Raw genomic sequence first — 22,130 nt, 5'->3', positions numbered from 1 at the left:
AACAGGGTTTCACCTCTCTGTAAAACAGCCTGGTGAAGGTCTATTGGGACAGAAACGTTGGTGTACAAAAGATCCATTAGCTGTTGGAAGCATCAAGATCACGAGAGTTAAACGTTTTATTAAGAGAGAGATTAGTATAACATACAATGATCCAAATACTCACCAACCGTTTATTCTCTCTCTCAGGCCATGGTGAAATACAACCGCATAGAGCTCCTCTCACACCCCGTCTGCAAGAAATACCTGGAGATGAAGTGGTCAGTATTTAGAGTATTTTTTTGTAACCTTTATTTAACTAGGCAAGTCAGTTAAGAACAAATTCTTATTTTCAATGACGGCCTAGGAACAGTGGGTTAACTGCCTGTTCAGGGGCAGAACGTCAGATTTGTACCTTGTCAGGTTACTAGTCCAACGCTCTAACCACTAGGCTACCCTGCCACCTCTACACTCTAACCACTAGGCTACCTGCCACCTCTACACTCTAACCACTAGGCTACCCTGCCACCTCTACACTCTAACCACTAGGCTACCCTGCCACCTCTACACTCTAACCACTAGGCTACCCTGCCACCTCTACACTCTAACCACTAGGCTACCCTGCCACCTCTACACTCTAACCACTAGGCTACCCTGCCACCTCTACACTCTAACCACTAGGCTACCCTGCCACCTCTACACTCTAACCACTAGGCTACCCTGCCACCTCTACACTCTAACCACTAGGCTACCCTGCCACCTCTACACTCTAACCACTAGGCTACCTGCCACCTCTACACTCTAACCACTAGGCTACCCTGCCACCTCTACACTCTAACCACTAGGCTACCCTGCCACCTCTACACTCTAACCACTAGGCTACCCTGCCACCTCTACACTCTAACCACTAGGCTACCCTGCCACCTCTACACTCTAACCACTAGGCTACCCTGCCACCTCTACACTCTAACCACTAGGCTACCCTGCCACCTCTACACTCTAAACACTAGGCTACCTGCCACCTCTACACTCTAACCACTAGGCTACCCTGCCACCTCTACACTCTAACCACTAGGCTACCCTGCCACCTCTACACTCTAACCACTAGGCTACCCTGCCACCTCTACACTCTAACCACTAGGCTACCCTGCCACCTCTACACTCTAACCACTAGGCTACCCTGCCAACTCTACACTCTAACCACTAGGCTACCCTGCCACCTCTACACTCTAACCACTAGGCTACCCTGCCACCTCTACACTCTAACCACTAGGCTACCCTGCCACCTCTACACTCTAACCACTAGGCTACCCTGCCTCCTCTACACTCTAACCACTAGGCTACCTGCCACCTCTACACTCTAACCACTAGGCTACCTGCCACCTCTACACTCTAACCACTACGCTACCCTGCCACCTCTACACTCTAACCACTAGGCTACCTGCCGCCCCTACACTCTAACCAATAGGCTACCTGCCGCCCCTACACTCTAACCACTAGGCTACCTGCCGCCTCTACACTCTAACCACTAGGCTACCCTGCCACCTCTACACTCTAACCACTAGGCTACCCTACTAGGACCCTATTCAGCAAAGCGTTGGAACCGAAATTATTTCACAATCGTTTCATTTTAAATGGAACCATAAGTTCCTTTCCACTGTTCCGGCCAGCAACATAAAGTTCTGAACCGGTTCGAACCACCAAAAAAAGTTTATATCAGTCCTTTTTAACCTGTAAAATCCTGTTTGTTTTTTAAAATTTAGCCCATTAAACTACTTCACCAATCAGTGCGGATCGAGCAGGTAAGCTAGTTGTTAACATGTGTGATGGACAAACAATTGTAGCCTATGGTGCAAGATGAGAGCGAGATTGGATTGAGGGGGAGGCTTGAAGCGCTGGGCACCTTGTTATGACATGCATTATCTGCATTAGGTCCACAGAATTATATCTAGGAGAAACTTTGAATGTCCTTTGAGCTAGCTAGCTAACAAGCTTGTGTGTGCAGAGCGGCACCAGAATTAAAAACACACCTTTTTGTAGTTAATAAACTAGGCCTATAGTATCCTTAACTAGCATTGAAAATGTTAATCCATTCTTCTCCAGCTAATAAAAAATCTCTCCCCATCTTCTGAATCACAATTCTAATGTCAGTACAGTAGTCTACGCTTCAGAGGAGGGAGGGGCTACAGTAGTCTACGCTTCAGAGGGGGGGGCTACAGTAGTCTACGCTTCAGAGGGGGGAGGGGCTACAGTAGTCTACGCTTCAGAGGAGGGAGGGGCTACAGTAGTCTATGCTTCAGAGGGGGAGGGGCTACAGTAGTCTACGCTTCAGAGGAGGGAGGGGCTACAGTAGTCTATGCTTCAGAGGGGGAGGGGCTACAGTAGTCTACGCTTCAGAGGAGGGAGGGGCTACAGTAGCCTATGCTTCAGAAGGGGGGGGGCTACAGTAGTCTATGCTTCAGAGGGAGGAGGGGCTACAGTAGTCTACGCTTCAGAGGGGGGAGGGGCTACAGTAGTCTACGCTTCAGAGGAGGGAGGGGCTACAGTAGTCTACGCTTCAGAGGGGGGGGCTACAGTAGTCTACGCTTCAGAGGGGGGAGGGGCTACAGTAGTCTACGCTTCCGGGGGGGAGGGGCTACAGTAGCCTATGCTTCAGAGGGGGAGGGGCCACAGTAGTCTATGCTCGGAAGGGGGAGGGGCTACAGTAGTCTATGCTTCGGAAGGGGGAGGGGCTATAGTAGTCTATGCTTCAGAAGGGGGAGGGGCTACAGTAGCCTATGCTTCAGAGAGGGGAGGGGCTACAGTAGTCTACGCTCAGAGGGGGGGGGCTACAGTAGTCTATGCTTCAGAGGGAGGAGGGGCTACAGTAGTCTACGCTTCAGAGGGGGAGGGGCTACAGTAGTCTACGCTTCAGAGGGGGGAGGGGCTACAGTAGTCTACGCTTCAGAGGGGGGGGCTACAGTAGTCTACGCTTCAGAGGGGGGAGGGGCTACAGTAGTCTACGCTTCAGAGGAGGGAGGGGCTACAGTAGTCTATGCTTCAGAGGGGGAGGGGCTACAGTAGTCTACGCTTCAGAGGAGGGAGGGGCTACAGTAGCCTATGCTTCAGAAGGGGGGGGGGGGCTACAGTAGTCTATGCTTCAGAGGGAGGAGGGGCTACAGTAGTCTACGCTTCAGAGGGGGGAGGGGCTACAGTAGTCTACGCTTCAGAGGAGGGAGGGGCTACAGTAGTCTACGCTTCAGAGGGGGGGGCTACAGTAGTCTATGCTTCAGAGGGGGGAGGGGCTACAGTAGTCTACGCTTCCGAGGGGGAGGGGCTACAGAGCCTATGCTTCAGAGGGGGAGGGGCCACAGTAGTCTATGCTCGGAAGGGGGAGGGGCTACAGTAGTCTATGCTTCGGAAGGGGGAGGGGCTATAGTAGTCTATGCTTCAGAAGGGGGAGGGGCTACAGTAGCCTATGCTTCAGAGAGGGGAGGGGCTACAGTAGTCTACGCTTCAGAGGGGGGGGGGCTACAGTAGTCTATGCTTCAGAGGGAGGAGGGGCTACAGTAGTCTACGCTTCAGAGGGGGAGGGGCTACAGTAGTCTACGCTTCAGAGGGGGGAGGGGCTACAGTAGTCTACGCTTCAGAGGGGGGGGCTACAGTAGTCTATGCTTCAGAGGGGGGAGGGGCTACAGTAGTCTATGCTTCAGAGGGGGAGGGGCTACAGTAGTCTATGCTCGGAAGGGGGAGGGGCTACAGTAGCCTATGCTTCAGAGGGGGGAGGGGCTACAGTAGTCTATGCTTCAGAGGGGGAGGGGCTACAGTAGCATATGCTTCAGAGGGGGGAGGGGCTACAGTAGTCTATGCTTCAGAGGGGGAGGGGCTACAGTAGCCTATGCTTCAGAGGGGGGAGGGGCTACAGTAGTCTACGCTTCAGAGGGGGGAGGGGCTACAGTAGCCTATGCTTCAGAAGGGGAGGCCCTAGTAGTCTATGCTTCCGAGGGGGAGGGGCTACAGTAGCCTATGCTTCAGAGGGGGAGGGGCTACAGTGGTCTACGCTTCAGAGGGGGAGGGGCTACAGTAGTCTATGCTTCAGAGGGGGGAGGGGCTACAGTAGCCTATGCTTCAGAGGGGGTAGGGGCTACAGTAGTCTATGCTTCAGAGGGGGAGGGGCTACTGTAGCCTATGCTTCAGAGGGGGGAGGGTCTACAGTAGTCTACGCTTCAGAGGGGGGAGGGGCTACAGTAGCCTATGCTTCAGAGGGGGAGGGGCTACAGTAGTCTATGCTTCGGAAGGGGGAGGGGCTACAGTAGCCTATGCTTCAGAGGGGGAGGGGCTACAGTAGTCTATGCTTCAGAGGGGGAGGGGCTACAGTAGCCTATGCTTCAGAGGGGGAGGGGCTACAGTAGTCTATGCTTCAGAGGGGGAGGGGCTACAGTAGCCTATGCTTCAGAGGGGGAGGGGCTACAGTAGTCTATGCTTCAGAGGGGGAGGGGCTACAGTAGCCTATGCTTCAGTGGGGGATGGGCTACAGTAGCCTATGCTTCAGAGGGGGGAGGGGCTACAGTAGTCTATGCTTCAGAGGGGGGAGGGGCTACAGTAGTCTACGCTTCAGAGGAGGGAGGGGCTACAGTAGTCTATGCTTCAGAGGGGGAGGGGCTACAGTAGCCTATGCTTCAGAGGGGGGAGGGGCTACAGTAGCCTATGCTTCAGAGGGGGAGGCCCTAGTAGTCTATGCTTCCGAGGGGGAGGGGCTACAGTAGCCTATGCTTCAGAGGGGGAGGGGCTACAGTGGTCTACGCTTCAGAGGGGGAGGGGCTACAGTAGTCTATGCTTCAGAGGGGGGAGGGGCTACAGTAGCCTATGCTTCAGAGGGGGGAGGGGCTACAGTAGCCTATGCTTCAGAGGGGGAGGGGCTACAGTAGTCTATGCTTCGGAAGGGGGAGGGGCTACAGTAGCCTATGCTTCAGAGGGGGAGGGCCTACAGTAGCCTATGCTTCAGAGGGGGAGGGGCTACAGTAGTCTATGCTTCAGAGGGGGAAGGGGCTACAGTAGCCTATGCTTCAGAGGGGGAGGGGCTACAGTAGCCTATGCTTCAGAGGTGGAAGGGGCTACAGTAGTCTATGCTTCAGAGGGGGAGGGGCTACAGTAGCCTATGCTTCAGAGGGGGATGGGCTACAGTAGCCTATGCTTCAGAGGGGGCAGGGGCTACAGTAGTCTATGCTTCAGAGGGGGGAGGGGCTACAGTAGCCTATGCTTCAGAGGGGGAGGGGCTACAGTAGCCTATGCTTCAGAGGGGGCAGGGGCTACAGTAGCCTATGCTTCAGAAGGGGAGGGGCTACAGTAGTCTATGCTTCAGAGGGGGCAGGGGCTACAGTAGTCTATGCTTCAGAGGGGGCAGGGGCTCACACACACTGGCAAAGATGTTTAACTTGCAGGCAGACAATGGCTTTGCTTTGTTGCATTTTTTGTGTGAGTAGAAAAAACTGCCTGGAACGTTTGACTTTATTTGTATTTAACCTCCATTTAAACAAATTCTTGTTTACGATGACAGCCTCCAAGAGGCAAAAGGCCACCTGGGATTAAAAAAAAAAATGTAGGCCAAAACATGCATCACGGCCAGAGAGACACCGCAACACTACACAAAGAGAGACCTAAGACAACAACACAGCATGGCAGCAACACATGACAACACAATACAGGACAAAACATACATCACGGCCAGAGAGACACCGCAACACTACATAAAAAGAGACCTAAGACAACAACACAGCATGGCAGCAACACATGACAACACAATGCAGGACAAAACATACATCACGGCCAGAGAGACACCGCAACACTACACAAAGAGAGACCTAAGACAACAACACAGCATGGCAGCAACACATGACAACACAATGCAGGACAAAACATACATCACGGCCAGAGAGACACCGCAACACTACATAAAAAGAGATCTAAGACAACAACACAGCATGGCAGCAACACATGACAACACAATGCAGGACAAAACATACATCACGGCCAGAGAGACACCGCAACACTACACAAAGAGAGACCTAAGACAACAGCACAGCATGGCAGCAACACATGACAACACAATGCAGGACAAAACATACATCACGGCCAGAGAGACACCGCAACACTACACAAAGAGAGACCTAAGACAACAACACAGCATGGCAGCAACACATGACAACACAATGCAGGACAAAACATACATCACGGCCAGAGAGACACCGCAACACTACACAAAGAGAGACCTAAGACAACAACACAGCATGGCAGCAACACATGACAACACAATGCAGGACAAAACATACATCACGGCCAGAGAGACACCGCAACACTACACAAAGAGAGACCTAAGACAACAACACAGCATGGCAGCAACACATGACAACACAATGCAGGACAAAACATACATCACGGCCAGAGAGACACCGCAACACTACACAAAGAGAGACCTAAGACAACAACACAGCATGGCAGCAACACATGACAACACAATGCAGGACAAAACATACATCACGGCCAGAGAGACACCGCAACACTACACAAAGAGAGACCTAAGACAACAACACAGCATGGCAGCAACACATGACAACACAATGCAGGACAAAACATACATCACGGCCAGAGAGACACCGCAACACTACACAAAGAGAGACCTAAGACAACAACACAGCATGGCAGCAACACATGACAACACAATGCAGGACAAAACATACATCACGGCCAGAGAGACACCGCAACACTACATAAAGAGAGACCTAAGACAACAACACAGCATGGCAGCAACACATGACAACACAATGCAGGACAAAACATACATCACGGCCAGAGAGACACCGCAACACTACACAAAGAGAGACCTAAGACAACAACACAGCATGGCAGCAACACATGACAACACAATGCAGGACAAAACATACATCACGGCCAGAGAGACACCGCAACACTACACAAAGAGAGACCTAAGACAACAACACAGCATGGCAGCAACACATGACAACACAATGCAGGACAAAACATACATCACGGCCAGAGAGACACCGCAACACTACACAAAGAGAGACCTAAGACAACAACACAGCATGGCAGCAACACATGACAACACAATGCAGGACAAAACATACATCACGGCCAGAGAGACACCGCAACACTACATAAAAAGAGATCTAAGACAACAACACAGCATGGCAGCAACACATGACAACACAATGCAGGACAAAACATACATCACGGCCAGAGAGACACCGCAACACTACATAAAAAGAGACCTAAGACAACAACACAGCATGGTAGAAACACAACATGACAACAACACGTTATCAAGACAACAAGGTAGCAGCACAAACTCGGTAGCATTAAATTATGTTGTTGACGGGCCTCCCGGGTGGCGCAGTGGTTAAGGGCGCTGTACTGCAGTGCCAGCTGTGCCATCAGAGTCCCTGGGTTCGCGCCCAGGCTCTGTCGTAACCGGCCGCGACTGGGAGGTTCGTGGGGCGATGCACAATTGGCCTAGCGTCGCCCGGGTTAGGGAGGGCTTGGTCGGTAGGGGTGTCCTTGTCTCATCGTGCACCAGCGACTCCTGTGGCGGGCTGGGCGCAGTGTGCGCTAACCAAGGTTGCCAGGTGCACTGTGTTTCCTCCGACACATTGGTGCGGCTGGCTTCCTGGTTGGATGCGCCCTGTGTTAAGAAGCAGTGCGGCTTGGTTGGGTTGTGTATCGGAGGACGCATGACTTTCAACCTTCTTCTCTCCCGAGCCCATACGGGAGTTGTAGCGATGAGACAAGATAGTAGCTACTAAACAATTGGACACCATGAAATTGGGGAGAAAAAGGGATAAAAAAATTTAAAATAATAATAATAATGTTGTTGACCGGTTCAAAAGCCTTTAAAAATAACATTTCTGTTCTAGAACAGTATGGATCACTTTCGTTCCAGGTTCCGTTTCTGTTCCTTGAATTTTGTTCCAGTTTTCGGTTCTGAACCGGTTCCAACCCCTGCTAAACAGTACACTGATTTCGACCCTGGCCCATTAGGCTTTTATGATTCTTCTATTTCCTAACTCCAGGGTGGCCTACGGGAGCGCTGCCCACCTTCTGAACCTGTTTGTGTACCTGCTGGGTCTGCTTCCTCTCACCCACCTCATAGTGAGCCTGAGACCCAGCCTGGACTACACCGGCCCTGACAACACCACAGCTGTCACCATGGTGCCCATTTCCGTCAGAGAGGTACTGTACACTAATACTGGCTGCATGGCTGTCAAATGCCAGGTGCTGTGGGCTCGGCTGTAATGGTGTGTGTGTGTGATAGGAGAAATTGTAATGAAAAGGAGCAGATGCTTTGTGTTATTTAACAAACAAAAGAAAGTGGGTGCATGGGGGGGGGACACCTTGCCATAATGGATTGGCTAGTATCAATTTACGAGTGGGAATAAAAATGACATGATTCTCACCCCGTGCCTTAGTATAGATCTAGTGGTCAAGCAGTTGAATGGAAGTGATTTGCATTATGCATTCGCTAGTATACGCTATATAAACAACACATTGCTATAGGCAAGGTTCTCAAACTTGGTCCCTGGGACCCAAAGGGTCGCACATTTTGATGTTTTCCCGAGCACAACATTTTCAGATTCAAATAGCCTAACCACCTCATCATCAAGACTAGGGAAAAAAAAGCTAAATGTGCACCCCAGGACCACGTTTGGGAAATGCTGCTATAGAAAGTATAGTCAAAGTTGCAGGTTATTGAATTGATTCATACAGTACATTACAACTGTCTCTAAGTAGTGCACTATATAGGGAATAGGGCGGCATTTGGAATGCAATCGGGGTGATGTCATCACACATCTCTCATTCCCCAGAAGGAGGAGGATACAGTCATGTGACCTTGTTGACCAGATCATTGTCTGGGTCCGAAATGGCACCCTGTTCACTATATGGTGCACTACTCTGGTCAGACCCATAGGTTTCTGGTCAGGGCCCACAGGTCTCTGGTCTCTGGTCAGACCCCATAGGGGCCTCTGGTCAGACCCCATAGGGGCCTCTGGTCAGACCCCATATGTCTCTGGTCAGGCCCAGCAGGTCTCTGGTCAGACCCCATAGGTCTCTGGTCTGTGGTCAGACTCCATAGGTCTCTGGTCAGGCCCGATTGGTCTCTGGTCAGGCCCCATAGGTCTCTGGTCAGACCCCATAGGTCCCTGGTCTCTGGTCAGACCCCATAGGTCTCTGGTCTCTGGTCAGACCCCATAGGTCTCTGGTCTCTGGTCAGGCCCCATAGGTCTCTGGTCAGACCCCATAGGTCTCTGGTCTCTGGTCAGACCCCATAGGTCTCTGGTCAGACCCCATAGGTCTCTGGTCAGGCCCCATAGGTCTCTGGTCAGACCCCATAGGTCTCTGGTCAGACCCCATAGGTCTCTGGTCAGACCCCATAGGTCTCTGGTCAGACCCCATAGATCCCTGGTCTCTGGTCAGACCCCATAGGTCTCTGGTCAGGCCCCATAGGTCTCTGGTCTCTGGTCAGACCCCATGGCCTCTGGTCAGGCCCTATAGGTCTCTGGTCTCTGGTCAGACCCCACAGATCTGTGGTCTCTGATTAGGGCCCACAGGTCTCTGGTCTCTGATTAGGGCCCACAGGTCTCTGGTCTCTGATTAGGCCCCATAGGTCTCTGGTCTCTGATTAGGCCCCATAGGTCTCTGGTCTCTGATTAGGCCCCATAGGTCTCTGGTCTCTGATTAGGCCTCATAGGTCTCTGGTCTCTGATTAGGCCTCATAGGTCTCTGGTCTCTGATTAGGCCCCATAGGTCTCTGAGTAGGCCCCATAGGTCTCTGAGTAGGCCCTATAGGTCTCTGGTCTCTGATTAGGGCCCACAGGTCTCTGGTTGAATGTATTGCACCATAAAGGGAACACAGCAGGTGTGCCTTTAGACAAGTTTTGTAATTTTCCACCTAAAATATTTGTGAATATTTTATATTGTTATTTAATGTAGCTGACTGCCGCAGCAGAGAGTTAGTTCACAGCATCGTCGCTGAAGAGCGTACTACACACAACGCAGCAATGTAATGTTGTCTGCAGTGGTTTGTACATCGTATTTGCTATTTCCAATTGCTACTAACTAATCTTTTTGCATCGCTATGTATCTTTTACCGGAAAACGGTTACATTTTGGGGGCTTCTTCCCTAGATTTCCTGTATAAAGTACAACCAGGGACCCTCTGCACACATCAACAACAGTCACCCACGAAGCATCGTTACCTATCGCTCCACAAAAGCCGCGGCTCTTGCAGAGCAAGGGGAAGGGCAGTTGATTTGGCCGTACGCTTTCGATAAAACAATGAATCTGTCCACAGTTTGCTGATTTGTGAACCGGGTATTCACTGACAACAGAGCAGAGAGGGGTCTTCTTCCAATAACGTGTCACATGACCCGTCGTCCTGCAATCCAGGGAGAGAGGGGGGGAGAGGGCAAACTCCACTAGTTGCAATACATGGAATCACTTGGAAGTTTATGTGATTTGGGGTAAACTTCCCCTTTAAATCTGACGACCTTTCACCCACAGCAAGGTTCCTTCCTGTCCAGCTGCATGGTGATGGTGCTGGTGATGAACATTTATTCCATGGGGAAGGAAGTGACGCAGATGTACCACCAGGTAGACCTTCGGTAACGTCTCCAGGCAGACATACAGACAAGTCGCTCGTGATGGATCAGAGAGGGGGGGGGGGGTCTCTTATTTAAACGTGTTATCACAGTACAAATGTGCCAAAATAGGAACTTTACAAGTTTAACGATACAGGTTACTGGTGACTGCTGCCAGTTACTGCCTGTAACTTGCTAGTTGCTATTTATTGTTGTCGTCAAGAAGAGTTATGGCGCTTTTATAAAGAAACCGCTGGTTAAACAGTGATATATTATCAGTTCTTCCATGTGTGATCAATTGGGCTAATACAACATCCCCGAAAATATATTTTCAATAGTCTTCATCATTTGAATTCTCACTTAAGTTAGGTAAAGTTTTGTTTGTCTTGCAATAAAGTCAATTGAAGGCTCATTCTAAAAATGTAGAGTTTCAGACGTATACCTGACATTCTCTTGTTTTCTTCCAATAGCGTTTGACTTACTTCAAGGATCCCTTTAACTATCAGGACTGGACCGTGGCCATCTTCTCTCTTCTCTTCGTCATCCCCCTGAATTTCAACGTTGAGGGGTCTTGGTACTGGCAGGCTGGGGCGATGGCAGTCTTTCAATCCTGGATTAGCTTCCTCTTCTATCTGCAAAGGTTTTTTACCAACTGTCTAAACAATGTAGCTGACATTCCTCTGGTGTAGACTGACAATAAAAAAACTATTTTACTTAGTTGTTTTGAATATTGTAAGTAGCGCACATATCAAATGTTATTCAAATCCTTCCTGTGTTTCCTCTTGCCAGGTTTGAGCACTTTGGGATTTACGTGGTGATGTTTAACGAGATTGCGAAGACATTGTGGAAAATCCTACTGCTTTTCTTCTTTCTGATGCTGGCGTTTGCCTTGGTCTTCCATGCCCTCATGCTCAACCAGGTGAGACGAGACATCACAAACAGTGGTCCTTGGTCTTCCATGCCCTCATGCTCAACCAGGTGAGACGAGACATCACAAACAGTGGTCCTTGGTCTTCCATGCCCTCATGCTCAATCAGGTGAGACGAGACATCACAAACAGTGGTCCTTGGTCTTCCATGCCCTCATGCTCAACCAGGTGAGACGAGACATCACAAACAGTGGTCCTTGGTCTTCCATGCCCTCATGCTCAATCAGGTGAGACGAGACATCACAAACAGTGGTCGTTGGTCTTCCATGCCCTCATGCTCAATCAGGTGAGAAGAGACATCACAAACAGTGGTCCTTGGTCTTCCATGCCCTCATGCTCAATCAGGTGAGAAGAGACATCACAAACAGTGTCCTTGGTCTTCCATGCCCTCGTGCTCAATCAGGTGAGACGAGACATCCCAAACAGTGGTCCCCATTTTAAATGACTCAAAACATTTTTTAAAGTCAACTGCCCTTGCAAAACCAACTTCTCCTTTTGAAAGCCTATGTGGCATCGATAGGAGTCAGAAACATTGTTCTACTGGCTCTTACTATCTAGCCATAGAAATATCATCCAGATAGGATTAGGGCTGTGACATTTACCAAATTTTGTCAGCCGGTGATATAGCCTAGACCTTCACAATTAATCAAATATGTATTTTAGACAGGTCTAAAGAAGCATGATATGAAGAAAATGTAGTCTATTTCAGAAGAACAGAATAACACACTCTGAGTTGTCCTTATGTTAGGTCCTGATCTGGCTTATGCCAAATGGCTGTGGGCTACACTAATTAATTTAGCAGGCAAGATTTGCTTAGTCATGCTTAGGCATTATTTTAAAGTATGAAAAAAAACAATTGAACAAGGATTCCCCCCTTTTTTTCAATTTTCTTCTAAAATGACAAACCCAAATCTAACTGCCTGTAGCTCAGGCCCTGAAGCAAGGATATGCATATTCTTGGTACCATTTGAAAGAAACCACTATGAAGTTCATGACCATATGAAAAGAATGTAGTTGAATATATCACATTAGATCTGGTAAAAGATAATACAAAGGAAAAAAAACAACCGTTCTTTTGTACCATCATCTTTGAAATGCAAGAGAAAGGCCATAATGTATTTTTCCAGCCCAGTTGAGTTGCAATTTAGATTTTGGCCACTAGATGGCAGCAGTGTATGTGCAAAGTTTCAGACTGATCCAATGAACCATTGTATTTCTGTTCAAAATGCTGTTTTAAGACTGCTCAAATGTACCTAATTTGTTTATTAATAACTTTTCTTGTTCAAAAGTGTGCACTCTCCTCAAACAAAGGCATGGTATTATTTCACTGTAACAGCTACTGTAAATTGGCCAATGCAATTTGATTAACAATAATTGAAGCTTTATGCAAATATCAGACATGTCTATGTCCTGGGAAATGTTCTTGTTACTTATAACCTCATGATAATCGCATTAGCCTACGTTAGCTGTCCCGTGGAAGGGACACCGATCCCAAATTTATAAAGTAGAAAGGTTATTTCCTCCAAACGATTTGAGGAAGTGCGCACATAAGGCTATTATGTGTTGAGTGGTTAACAAAAACATAGGTCCTCCTATATGCTTAATGTAGAGTTATTTATGTAACTTTAGTTGTTTTACAAACGTTGGGCTGTATGTGTTGATTTTTAATACATTGTAAGGCTCCATGATGCGACTCTGATGATCATTTGAAAACAGTTGCTTGAAAGGCATGAGCTCTGGTTAGTTTTTTTTTGCCCGGGCTGCACACACAACATCAGTCTTTCATTCACAATTTGGCAGAATTTCACGGCGGCATCCCATTTGTGTGGCCGTAATGCACCCTAAGAAAATCCATGCCTTTTGTGGCCAGTGGCCGTTGTGCCCTTGGCCCGGAGTGCTGCGTTATCATAGTATAGCCAGCTGCAGTTATCACCAAGCTATGCTAGCTAGCTGCTGTCAGCTTGGCTAAACACAAGGTCCGTACAGGCTTTAGCCAACACATAGAACTGACCATCTTGAGGTGGCAGGTCAGTCAGGAGGGGGGAACTCCTCAACTTCAAAACTTCATTCTCTCCATAGAAAAGCTAGTTTAGTTTACCTCGCTGTACCTACTACTGCTCTTCGTTGTGATTGAATGGCAAAGACACACCCAAGAAACCCCCATATCAAACCACACCCCCAAGACAACTCCTGTTTGCCTTCAGTCATGGCTGCTAGCATTTCTTAATGAGCATTGATGAAAAACAAGGCCAAATCAGGAAGTGCAGATGCCCTATAAGGCCTAATGACGCCTTCATAAACCCTTCATAAGGCCTACATAGGTAATTTGTCATTTTAAAAAAATAAACAAAGATATCTGAGATGGAACTAAGATCTGCTTATGTTTTAAGTCCTCTGCCATGTTCCATGTCATCCCATTTCTCTTTCTCTCTTTTGTTGTTTCAGAAAGAGTTTGAGCGACTGGACCTGTCTGGGGTCCAGATCTTTGTGATGATGGTTGGAGAACTGAATTACCAAAGCAACATTCTGGACATCTACCTAGACAACAAACTTCCATTTCCATTCCTCACTTTCTATATGTTTGTGGTGTTTGTCATCCTCATGCCGATCCTGCTGATGAACATGATGGTAAGCATCTCCATGATCTAAAGCGTGTCAAACTCATTCACTGGAGGGACGAATCTCTGAGGGTTTTCACTCATCCCTTGTACATGATTGGAACTCCCCTCACCTGGTTATCTAGGTCTTAATTAGACACAAATTGAAAGAAAATAATTTAAAAAACAGCACACACACGGCCCCTCCATAGAATATACCTTGACACCTCTGGTCCATCTCAACTGTCCAAAAAGGCTTCCTCTTCTTGTCTCCTTACCTTAGATCTGTGTTGATGAATGGAAGGAGATGAGGCGAGAAAGCTAGTTCAGATTATTGAAATGCAGCCCCACATTTCACAGGAAAGATGGTTCTTATTTGAGTGTGTATGTCACGTCCTGATCTGTTTCACCTGTCCTTGTGATTGTCTCCACCCCCGCCCTCCAGGTGTCACCCATCTTCCCCATTATCCCCAGTGTATTTATACTTGTGTTTCCTGTTTGTCTGTTGCCAGTTCGTTTTGTTCTTCAAACCTACCAGCGGTTTTCACCCCTGCTCCTGTCTTGCCTAATGTTCCTGTTTTTCCCGGTTTTGTCCATTCATGCCTTTCCTGAGCCTACCTGCTGTCCTGTACCTTCTCACCACTACTCTGGATTATCGACCCCTGGCTGCCTTGACCTGTGGTTTGCCTGACCCTGTTGCTGTAATAAACATTGTGTCACGCCCTGATCTGTTTCACCTGCTCCTTGTGATTGTCTCCACCCCCTCCAGGTGTCGCTTATTATCCCCAGTGTATTTATCCCTGTGTTTCCTGTCTCTCTGTGCCAGTGTATTTATCCCTGTGTTTCCTGTCTCTCTGTGCCAGTGTATTTATCCCTGTGTTTCCTGTCTCTCTGTACCAGTGTATTTATCCCTGTGTTTCCTGTCTCTCTGTGCCAGTGTATTTATCCCTGTGTTTCCTGTCTCTCTGTGCCAGTGTATTTATCCCTGTGTTTCCTGTCTCTCTGTACCAGTGTATTTATCCCTGTGTTTCCTGTCTCTCTGTACCAGTGTATTTATCCCTGTGTTTCCTGTCTCTCTGTGCCAGTGTATTTATCCCTGTGTTTCCTGTCTCTCTGTACCAGTGTATTTATCCCTGTGTTTCCTGTCTCTCTGTACCAGTGTATTTATCCCTGTGTTTCCTGTCTCTCTGTGCCAGTGTATTTATCCCTGTGTTTCCTGTCTCTCTGTACCAGTGTATTTATCCCTGTGTTTCCTGTCTCTCTGTACCAGTGTATTTATCCCTGTGTTTCCTGTCTCTCTGTACCAGTGTATTTATCCCTGTGTTTCCTGTCTCTCTGTACCAGTGTATTTATCCCTGTGTTTCCTGTCTCTCTGTGCCAGTGTATTTATCCCTGTGTTTCCTGTCTCTCTGTGCCAGTGTATTTATCCCTGTGTTTCCTGTCTCTCTGTTCCAGTGTATTTATCCCTGTGTTTCCTGTCTCTCTGTGCCAGTGTATTTATCCCTGTGTTTCCTGTCTCTCTGTTCCAGTTCATCTTGTATGTTTTTCCAAGTCAACCAGCTTTTCTTTTCTCCGTTCTCCTGCTTTTTGCTATTCTCCTTCTTCAAGTCCTCCTGGTTTTGACCCTTGCCTGTTTCTGGACTTTGAAACCGCCTGCCTGACCATTCTGCCGGCCCTGACCACGAGCCTGTCTGCCACTCTGTACCTGCCTGCCTGACCATTCTGCCGGCCCTGACCACGAGCCTGTCTGCCACTCTGTACCTCCTGGACTCTGATCTGGTTTTGACCTTTACCCTGTCCATGACCATTCTCTTGCCTACCCCTTTTGGATTATTAAACATTGTAAGACTCCAACCATCTACCTCCTGTGTCTGCATCTGGGTCTCGCATTGTGTCATGATACATTGTTACTTCGACATAGTCTGCAATTGGGTCTTACCTTCGAACCTGATAGTGTTGTAGGAAGGTTTATTGTGATGTGTCTTGTCCTGGAGGCAAAACTGAGCTATTTCGACTAGGTGGGCCAGCTGCAAAGTCAAAATTGTCTATAATGTAAAAATGTAAACAAATGTTGATAAAATAGCTTTTTTGTAATCATTTAAGGTTAAGGTTAGGCATTAGGGTGTGCAGTGTGGTTAAAGTTAAGGTTTGTATGACTTTGTGGCTGTGCCAGCTAGTGACCACTCTGCAGAGTTGCCTCCAGAACAACATTCATGACTAATAATGCTAACCTACGTGTTGTAGATCGGTTTGGCAGTCGGAGACATCGCTGAGGTAAAGAGAACCGCAGGTCTGAAGAGAATAGCCATGCAGGTGTGTAGCTGACACTCATCCTTTTGTTAAGATAAAATTACAGACACCATACATAACATCTAATGAATTCTTGTTCAGTGTGTTGCATATTTCCTCAAAGTCCTCAATTTAGAAAATTCCTTTAGACATTCGTCACTGAAGTGTATTGTAAAGTTGTTCTGATTGGGTCAACATCCCTTCCTCATCATACTGTACCCAATCATAGACCTACAACTATTCCCGAAACATTTCTTAATATAACAAAATGCCATACTTGCTGATTTTGTTGTCTGAAGGCATTGATTTATTTCCATGTCAGATCGAGCTCCACACCAATCTGGAAGAAAAGATGCCGTACTGGTTGTTGAAGAGAGTGGACCAGTCATTCTTCACCATCTACCCCAACCGCAAGTGCTCCAAGGTAGGTATGGCTCCTGTCGGTAATATATCTCTAATTCCCAGGTTTTCCAAAAATACCGATTTAAGAAATTCCATGAATCAGGAATAAGCAGGAGATCCAGAATCCTTCAACCAGAATTTTGGTCAAGTTACCGTAATTTTGCAACCCTCTACCTGGTGCGTTCCACTGATGTGGTGGTAAGAAAGACAAAACAAGCTGATCACCATTTGAGGTGAATAAATCAGTGCTCCCTGTGTTTTCAATGCGTTTTTACACTCGTACGAAAGAAAACATTCGCGAAAACATCGGTCACCTATCATCCTACTGGGGAAAATGAAACAGTCTTCACCTTCTATCATCCTACTGGGGAAACTAAAACAGTCTTCACCTTCTACCATCCTACTGGGGAAAATGAAAGTCTTCACCTTCTATCATCCTACTGGGGAAACTAAAACAGTCTTTACCTTCTACCATCCTACTGGGGAAAATGAAAGTCTTCACCTTCTATCATCCTACTGGGGAAACTAAAACAGTCTTCACCTTCTACCATCCTACTGGGGAAAATGAAAGTCTTCACCTTCTATCATCCTACTGGGGAAACTAAAACAGTCTTCACCTTCTACCATCCTACTGGGGAAAATGAAACAGTCTTCACCTTCTATCATCCTACTGGGGAAAATGAAACAGTCTTTACCTTCTACCATCCTACTGGGGAAAATGAAACAGTCTTCACCTTCTACCATCCTACTGGGGAAAATGAAACAGTCTTCACCTTCTACCATCCTACTGGGGAAAATGAAACAGTCTTCACTTTCTATCATCCTACTGGGGAAAATGAAACAGTCTTCACCTTCTACCATCCTACTGGGGAAAATGAAACAGTCTTCACCTTCTATCATCCTACTGGGGAAAATGAAACAGTCTTTACCTTCTACCATCCTACTGGGGAAAATGAAACAGTCTTCACCTTCTACCATCCCACAATAGGTGAATGATATGTAGATTAATCTCGATTGGTGTCTAAGTCAATATAGAGAAAGAGGTTGATAAATATATATATATATATATATATATATACACTGCTCAAAAAAATAAAGGGAACACTTAAACAACAGAATGTAACTCCAAGTCAATCACACTTCTGTGAAATCAAACTGTCCACTTAGGAAGCAACACTGATTGACAATACATTTCACATGCTGTTGTGCAAATGGAATAGACAATAGGTGGAAATTATAGGCAAATAGTAAGACACCCCCAATAAAGGAGTGGTTCTGCAGGTGGTGACCACAGACCACTTCTCAGTTCCTATGTTTCCTGGCTGATGTTTTGGTCACTTTTGAATGCTGCCGGTGCTTTCACTCTAGTGGTAGCATGAGACGGAGTCTACAACCCACACAAGTGGCTCAGGTAGTGCAGCTCATCCAGGATGACACATCATTGCGAGCTGTGGCAAGAAGGTTTGCTGTGTCTGTCAGCGTAGTGTCCAGAGCATGGAGGTGCTACAAGGAGACAGGCCAGTACATCAGGAGACTTGGAGGAGGCCGTAGGAGGGCAACAACCCAGCAGCAGGACCGCTACCTCCGCCTTTGTGCAAGAGCACTGCCAGAGCCCTGCAAAATGACCTTCAGCAGGCCACAAATGTGCATGTGTCTGCTCAAACGGTAAGAAACAGACTCCATGAGGGTGGTATGAGGGCCCGACGTCCACAGGTGGGGGTTGTGCTTACAGCCCAACACCGTGCAGGATGTTTTTCATTTGCCAGAGAACACCAAGATTGGCAAATTCACCACTGGCGCCCTGTGCTCTTCACAGATGAAAGCAGGTTCACACTGAGCACATGTGACAGACGTGACAGTCTGGAGACACCGTGGAGAACGTTCTGCTGCCTGCAACATCCTCCAGCATGACCGGTTTGGCGGTGGGTCGGTCATGGTGTGGGGTGGCATTTCTTTGGGGGGGGGGGCGCACAGCCCTCCATGTGCTCGCCAGAGGTAGTCTGACTGCCATTAGGTACCGAGATGAGCTCCTCAGACCCCTTGTGAGACCATATGCTGGTGCGGTTGGCCCTGGGTTCCTCCTAATGCAACACAATGCTAGACCTCATGTGGCTGGAGTCTGTCAGCAGTTCCTGCAAGAGGACGAGGAAGGCATTGATGCTATGGACTGGCCCGCCCGTTCCCCAGACCTGAATCCAATTGAGCACATCTGGGACATCATGTCTCGCTCCATCCACCAATGCCACGTTGCACCACAGACTGTCCAGGAGTTGGCGGATGCTTTAGTCCAGGTCTGGGAGGAGATCCCTCAGGAAACCATCTGCCACCTCATCAGGAGCATGCCCAGGCGTTGTAGGGAGGTCATACAGGCACGTGGAGGCCACACACACTACTGAGCCTCATTTTGACTTGTTTTAAGGACATTACATCAAAGTTGGATCAGCCTGTAGTGTGGTTTTCCACTTTAATTTTGAGTGGGACTCCAAATCCAGACCTCCATGGGTTGATAAATTTGATTTCCATTGATAATTTGTGTGATTGTTGTCAGCACATTCAACTATGTCAAGAAAAAAGTATTTAATAAGAATATTTCATTCATTCAGATCTAGGATGTGTTATTTTAGTGTTCCCTTTATTTTTTTGAGCAGTGTATTATACACACATATAAACAGTATATACACAGTATACTGTATATAGTGTGTATATAGGACTTACTGTGGTTTGGAGAAATCAATGGTTCTTTGTTCTTTCTTTCAAAAGGCCTCAATACTAAATTTTTGGAGTCAAGGAGAAGCAAACGAAGTGCAGATTCGTCTAATGACCAACTCATCAAATTCAACCTCTGTCGAGGCTGAACTACGCAGACAGAAGTACAGGTATGTCACACACACGCACAGACACAGACACAGACACAGACACAGACACAGACACACACACACACACACACACACACACACACACACACACACACACACACACACACACACACACACACACACACACACACACACACACACACACACACACACACACACACACACACACACACACACACACACACACACACACACACACACACACACACACACACACACACACAGACAATCAGGGATCTGGAGTGTTTTAAATGGTGCGTGAGCTGCCTCTAGTGGTCTTATGTAAAAACCAGTGCCACTCTGTTAGATAGACTAGAGACGCAGCACAGGGAGATTTGACCAAATGTTGCTTTTTACATTCTGCCCGTTTTTAAAAGCAACTCAAATTGTAAGAAAGTGCTCAACTGTAACATACTAAGTGCATATATGCTCTTAACACTAAGAGTTAGCAGAGCAACAGGGAAAGCCTCCCAACTGTAACTAAGCAGAGCAACAAGGAGATTCTCTCTACTGTAACTAAGCAGAGCAACAGGGAAAGCCTCCCTACTGTAACTAAGCAGAGCAACAGGGAAAGCCTCCCTACTGTAACTAAGCAGAGCAACAGGGAAAGCCTCCCTACTGTAACTAAGCAGAGCAACAGGGAAAGCCTCCCTACTGTAACTAAGCGGAAACATTGAGAAGCCAGTCAGACTGATAAAACCAAACATGTTTCTATATTTTCCAGACTGAAGGAGATATCCAGTGTGTATATCTCTATATAATCCCATACAGATTGAAGGAGATATCCTGTGTATATATCTCTATATAATCCCATACAGACTGAAGGAGATATCCAGTGTGTATATCTCTATATAATCCCATACAGACTGAAGGAGATATCCAGTGTGTATATCTCTATATAATCCCATACAGACTGAAGGAGATATCCAGTGTGTATATCTCTATATAATCCCATACAGACTGAAGGAGATATCCAGTGTGTATATCTCTATATAATCCCATACAGATTGAAGGAGATATCCAGTGTGCTGGAGAAGCAGCACGACCTGATGAAGCTGATGATCCAGAAGATGGAGATCACATCGGAGGCAGACGAACATGACGGGCCCACTGAGGTCAAAGGTTACAGGCAGAGGTCAAACTGGGGCCAAGCCAAGGGCTCCAACTGGATCCCGCTGATGAAGGTCCTCGAGCGCAAGAACGTTTGAGTCCTTCAATTTACTGGTGACTAGGGGTTGCAAAATTCAATTTTGTCGGTTTTCCAGGAATCCTGGGTGGAAGATCCCTGAAATCAGAAGGGAATTAACAGGAGATCCAGAAACCTCCAACCAGGATTTGTGAAAACCAGGGAAATTTTTAGGAAAGACCAGAATTGTAAATCCTCATTCATGACCATCAACAATATGATAAGAATATTTAAAATATAGAACATTTTCATTTTTATATATACAATACTTGAACTGATATTGTTTTCTAAATTTACTGTAGGATACTATGATTAGCATGAATGACTTCATCATTGGGGATACTATTTCTGATGCACTTTTGATTGGTTAATTAGGGATCTCTCTCTCTCTATCTCTCTCTCTCTCTCTCTCTCTCTCTCTCTCAGCTGTGCCCTGCAAACACTATACTTGTATTTCTCAATGTGTTCATAGATTATTGTGTGCACGTAATAATAATTGCTTGTGATTGAAATGATTTGAATAGTGTATGTATATTTTTATCTTATAACCTGAAACATACTGTAACTGAATGGTTGTATTTTGGATGGAACCATTAAAAATTGTCAAATCGTCCCCATACATTGTGCTCATGCCTCTCCCTAATATCAATATGCCTTGTCCATTACTGTCCTGGTTAGTGATTACTGTCTTATTTCACTGTAGAGCCTCTAGCCCTGCTCAATATACCTTAATATGCCATGTTGTTCCACCTCCCACATATGCGATAACATCACCTGGTTTAAACGTCTCTAGAGACTATAACTCTCTCATCGTTACTCAATGCCTAGGTTTACCTCCAATGTACTCACATCCTACATCACCTTTGTCTGTACACTATGCCTTGAATCTATGCTATCGTGCCCAGAAACCTACTCCTTTTACTCTCTGTTCTGAACGTGCTAGACGGCCAGTTGTTACAGCCTTTAGCCGTACTCTTATCCTACTTCTCCTCTGTTCCTCTGGTGATGTAGAGGTTAATCCAGGTCCTGCAGTGCCTAGCTCCACTCCCACTCCCCAGGCCCTCTCATTTGTGGACTTCTGTAACCGTAAAAGCCTTGGTTTCATGCATGTTAACATTAGAAGCCTCCTCTCTATGTTTGTTTTATTCACTGCTTTAGCACACTCTGCCAACCCGGATGTCTTAGCCATGTCTGAATCCTGGCTTAGGAAAACCACCAAAAACCCTGAAATGTCCATCCCTAACTA

The 22,130-nt window shown here is 47.0% G+C and overlaps 1 protein-coding gene across 1 annotated transcript in view; it reads left to right on the top strand.

Moving 5' to 3' along the window:
* Positions 1-21,501, top strand: part of LOC109884121 (transient receptor potential cation channel subfamily A member 1) — an 83,003-nt gene extending 61,502 nt beyond the window's left edge. The window contains exons 19-28 of the mRNA XM_031796945.1: positions 187-257; positions 8,043-8,202; positions 10,530-10,619; positions 11,077-11,246; positions 11,396-11,525; positions 13,980-14,162; positions 16,376-16,444; positions 16,743-16,844; positions 19,583-19,698; positions 20,705-21,501. Coding sequence (XP_031652805.1) covers positions 187-257; positions 8,043-8,202; positions 10,530-10,619; positions 11,077-11,246; positions 11,396-11,525; positions 13,980-14,162; positions 16,376-16,444; positions 16,743-16,844; positions 19,583-19,698; positions 20,705-20,906 — 1,293 coding nt within the window. The 3' untranslated portion in view covers positions 20,907-21,501. The remainder of the gene's footprint in view (positions 1-186; positions 258-8,042; positions 8,203-10,529; positions 10,620-11,076; positions 11,247-11,395; positions 11,526-13,979; positions 14,163-16,375; positions 16,445-16,742; positions 16,845-19,582; positions 19,699-20,704) is intronic.
* The last annotated feature ends 629 nt before the right edge of the window (positions 21,502-22,130 follow it).

This window comes from Oncorhynchus kisutch, linkage group LG18 (assembly GCF_002021735.2).
Source record: "Oncorhynchus kisutch isolate 150728-3 linkage group LG18, Okis_V2, whole genome shotgun sequence".
Taxonomy (NCBI): Eukaryota; Metazoa; Chordata; class Actinopteri; order Salmoniformes; family Salmonidae; genus Oncorhynchus; species Oncorhynchus kisutch.
Note: the sequence above shows the minus strand (reverse complement) of the source record. Positions and strands in the feature narration are given on the sequence as shown.